Source organism: Hippocampus comes, unplaced genomic scaffold (genome assembly GCF_001891065.2).
Source record: "Hippocampus comes isolate QL1 unplaced genomic scaffold, H_comes_QL1_v1.1 scaffold50, whole genome shotgun sequence".
NCBI classification, from domain to species: domain Eukaryota; kingdom Metazoa; phylum Chordata; class Actinopteri; order Syngnathiformes; family Syngnathidae; genus Hippocampus; species Hippocampus comes.
Window position 1 is genome coordinate 800,172 of NW_017805122.1, and position 2,015 is coordinate 802,186.

General features: G+C 47.9%; 1 protein-coding gene across 1 annotated transcript in view; it reads left to right on the forward strand.

The window, feature by feature from the left end:
• The first annotated feature begins 1,160 nt into the window (after positions 1–1,160).
• The window catches only part of sbf1 (SET binding factor 1), a 24,088-nt gene continuing 23,233 nt past the window's right edge, over positions 1,161–2,015 (forward strand). Inside the window, exon 1 of the mRNA XM_019866023.1 lies at positions 1,161–1,384. Coding sequence (XP_019721582.1) covers positions 1,330–1,384 — 55 coding nt within the window. The 5' untranslated portion in view covers positions 1,161–1,329. The remainder of the gene's footprint in view (positions 1,385–2,015) is intronic.

Consider the following 2,015-nt stretch of genomic DNA (forward strand, 5'->3'; position numbering starts at 1 on the left):
GAGCATCAAGAAAACAAAACAAAACCAAAAAAAATGCACCCTGTCATGCTTGAGCCTGTTTTAACAAGCGGGTGATAAGGACTTCGGGTCACAGGTGATAACTCGGGAAGTGTTGGAATTCTCGTGAGCGTGCGGCGACGCTGACAGCCGAGGACACGCCATGCGGATGTGGACCTTCAGGCCTTCCTCTCATTCCATTGACATGTTATCCGTCTACGTACAACGGCATGACATCATCGGGTCAAAGTTTCCTCTTCTACCTTGTGTTGCATAATTGAGGTCTTCATAGTTCACAATTCAACCAAAAGGTAAGCAGAGCTGCGGTAAATAAAAAGCTGTGGTGCCATTGTGTGGTATCTTGGTGCCAAGGAACTGTGTGAGTTGAGGAGCTTCATCCAGACCAAAAGTAGTGTTTTGCTGCCATCTTGTGGCATCCGGAGGCAATTATAAATCTTTTTAAGAGGTTGACAATTATGTAGCAATTTTTATTCTTACTCTTTGCGGGAGGGCTGAATTCCTAATACTGTTAATTGCAACTACAGCTTGATGAAAATAAAACAAATATTAATAAAAACTGCTTGGGCAAATGACACCAAATTTGCATATAGTCTCCCATAAACAAATACCTTTCCGAAAATGTTCATCAAGCTAATATGTAGCCACCTAGCATTGAGACCGAGTTCCATGTGACAAGAGTCAACACAGTTTTTGCTGTTGGGGTGACAGTGTAGCATCTTGAGAAAAATAAAGATAATATTTATAAACCTACTTCTCTAACTTCGGATCCGCAAACTTATTGATCCAGTGGAGCTCGAAGTGCTGCCTCCATGAGGAAAAAAAAAGCCCATGCTGTCTTTGTGGGGAGCTTGCTTGTGCATGCTCACCATTGGTCCAGCAATATATGGGCGTGACCAGTGACGCAATTGCATGAGACAGGGCCGCCCCCTCAAAACAGGCTAGTTTCAGCAACACAAAAGAGGGGTTAATAGAAAGACTGTACCTATTCATCCTTGGGATATTTTGACCAAGCACTCCAAAGAAATGTTAACAAACATGAGCAATGATTTAAAATTTCTAAAAACATGCATAAAATGTTTTAAAAATTGATTGTGAACATTGAGCGGCCCCTCCCTAGAAGTCCGTACTGCGCAGACTCGCGGCTCTTGGCTGTCAGGGTAAAGCGGACTGACAGTATGGCGGCGGCGTACAGCTGGAAGGATGCTACCATTGCCAGCGGTGTGTCCGTCGCCGGCAGGACGTAAATGGACTATTGAAGGAACCCAGAGAAGAGGAATAAGCGCGAGAGGCCCGTCGCCGTGAACGCCCGCCATGGCCAGGCTCGCCGACTACTTTGTGGTGGTCGGTTACGACCTCGACAAGCGAGGTGAGTGCCGCTGTTAGCCGCCTAGCATCAGCGGCCTGTTATTAGCATCGGGGGAGTAGTAGGCGGGGATGGGCCGGGTCGCCAATCACAACTCGCCGGCTGCGGTGGCTGTCGGACGGCCTCTTCGTCAACTTTACACCGAGGACTCACTGGCTGCTCGGGATTAGTGTGCTTAGTTCCCAGCCAGCCTGACAGTTTCTCTTCGGCATTTTTGGAAGTGTCACGTCTAAAATGCCTCCCTCAACGCCTGGCTGTTAGCTTTTAAACACAGCTCGAACGTGAAGCTGTCTGCTAATGTTGACAGTCAACTTAAAACCAAGGAAGAGCTAATGTTAGCCGGGGGACTGTCTCTCGGTTCGGCTGCGTCCCAAAACGGATTTATTTATTCACCTGTTTTAATGCATTTTTTTGCATCGTGCCAACGTGTTGCATTTATTGCTTGAATTGAAATCGTCAGTGTTTCGGTGGCAGGGCTTCAAGCATCCACCCCCCTCCCTACCCCCCGGGCTTCAAGCATCCCCCCCCCCCCCTCCCCCCCCCCCCCCTAGAAAAGCTCCTCAGATTTGTGCAAACTGCAAATCGATGCTTTTCCCTTTGCTCCGTGGCTGATTGTTGTGTGTTTTGTGTGGAT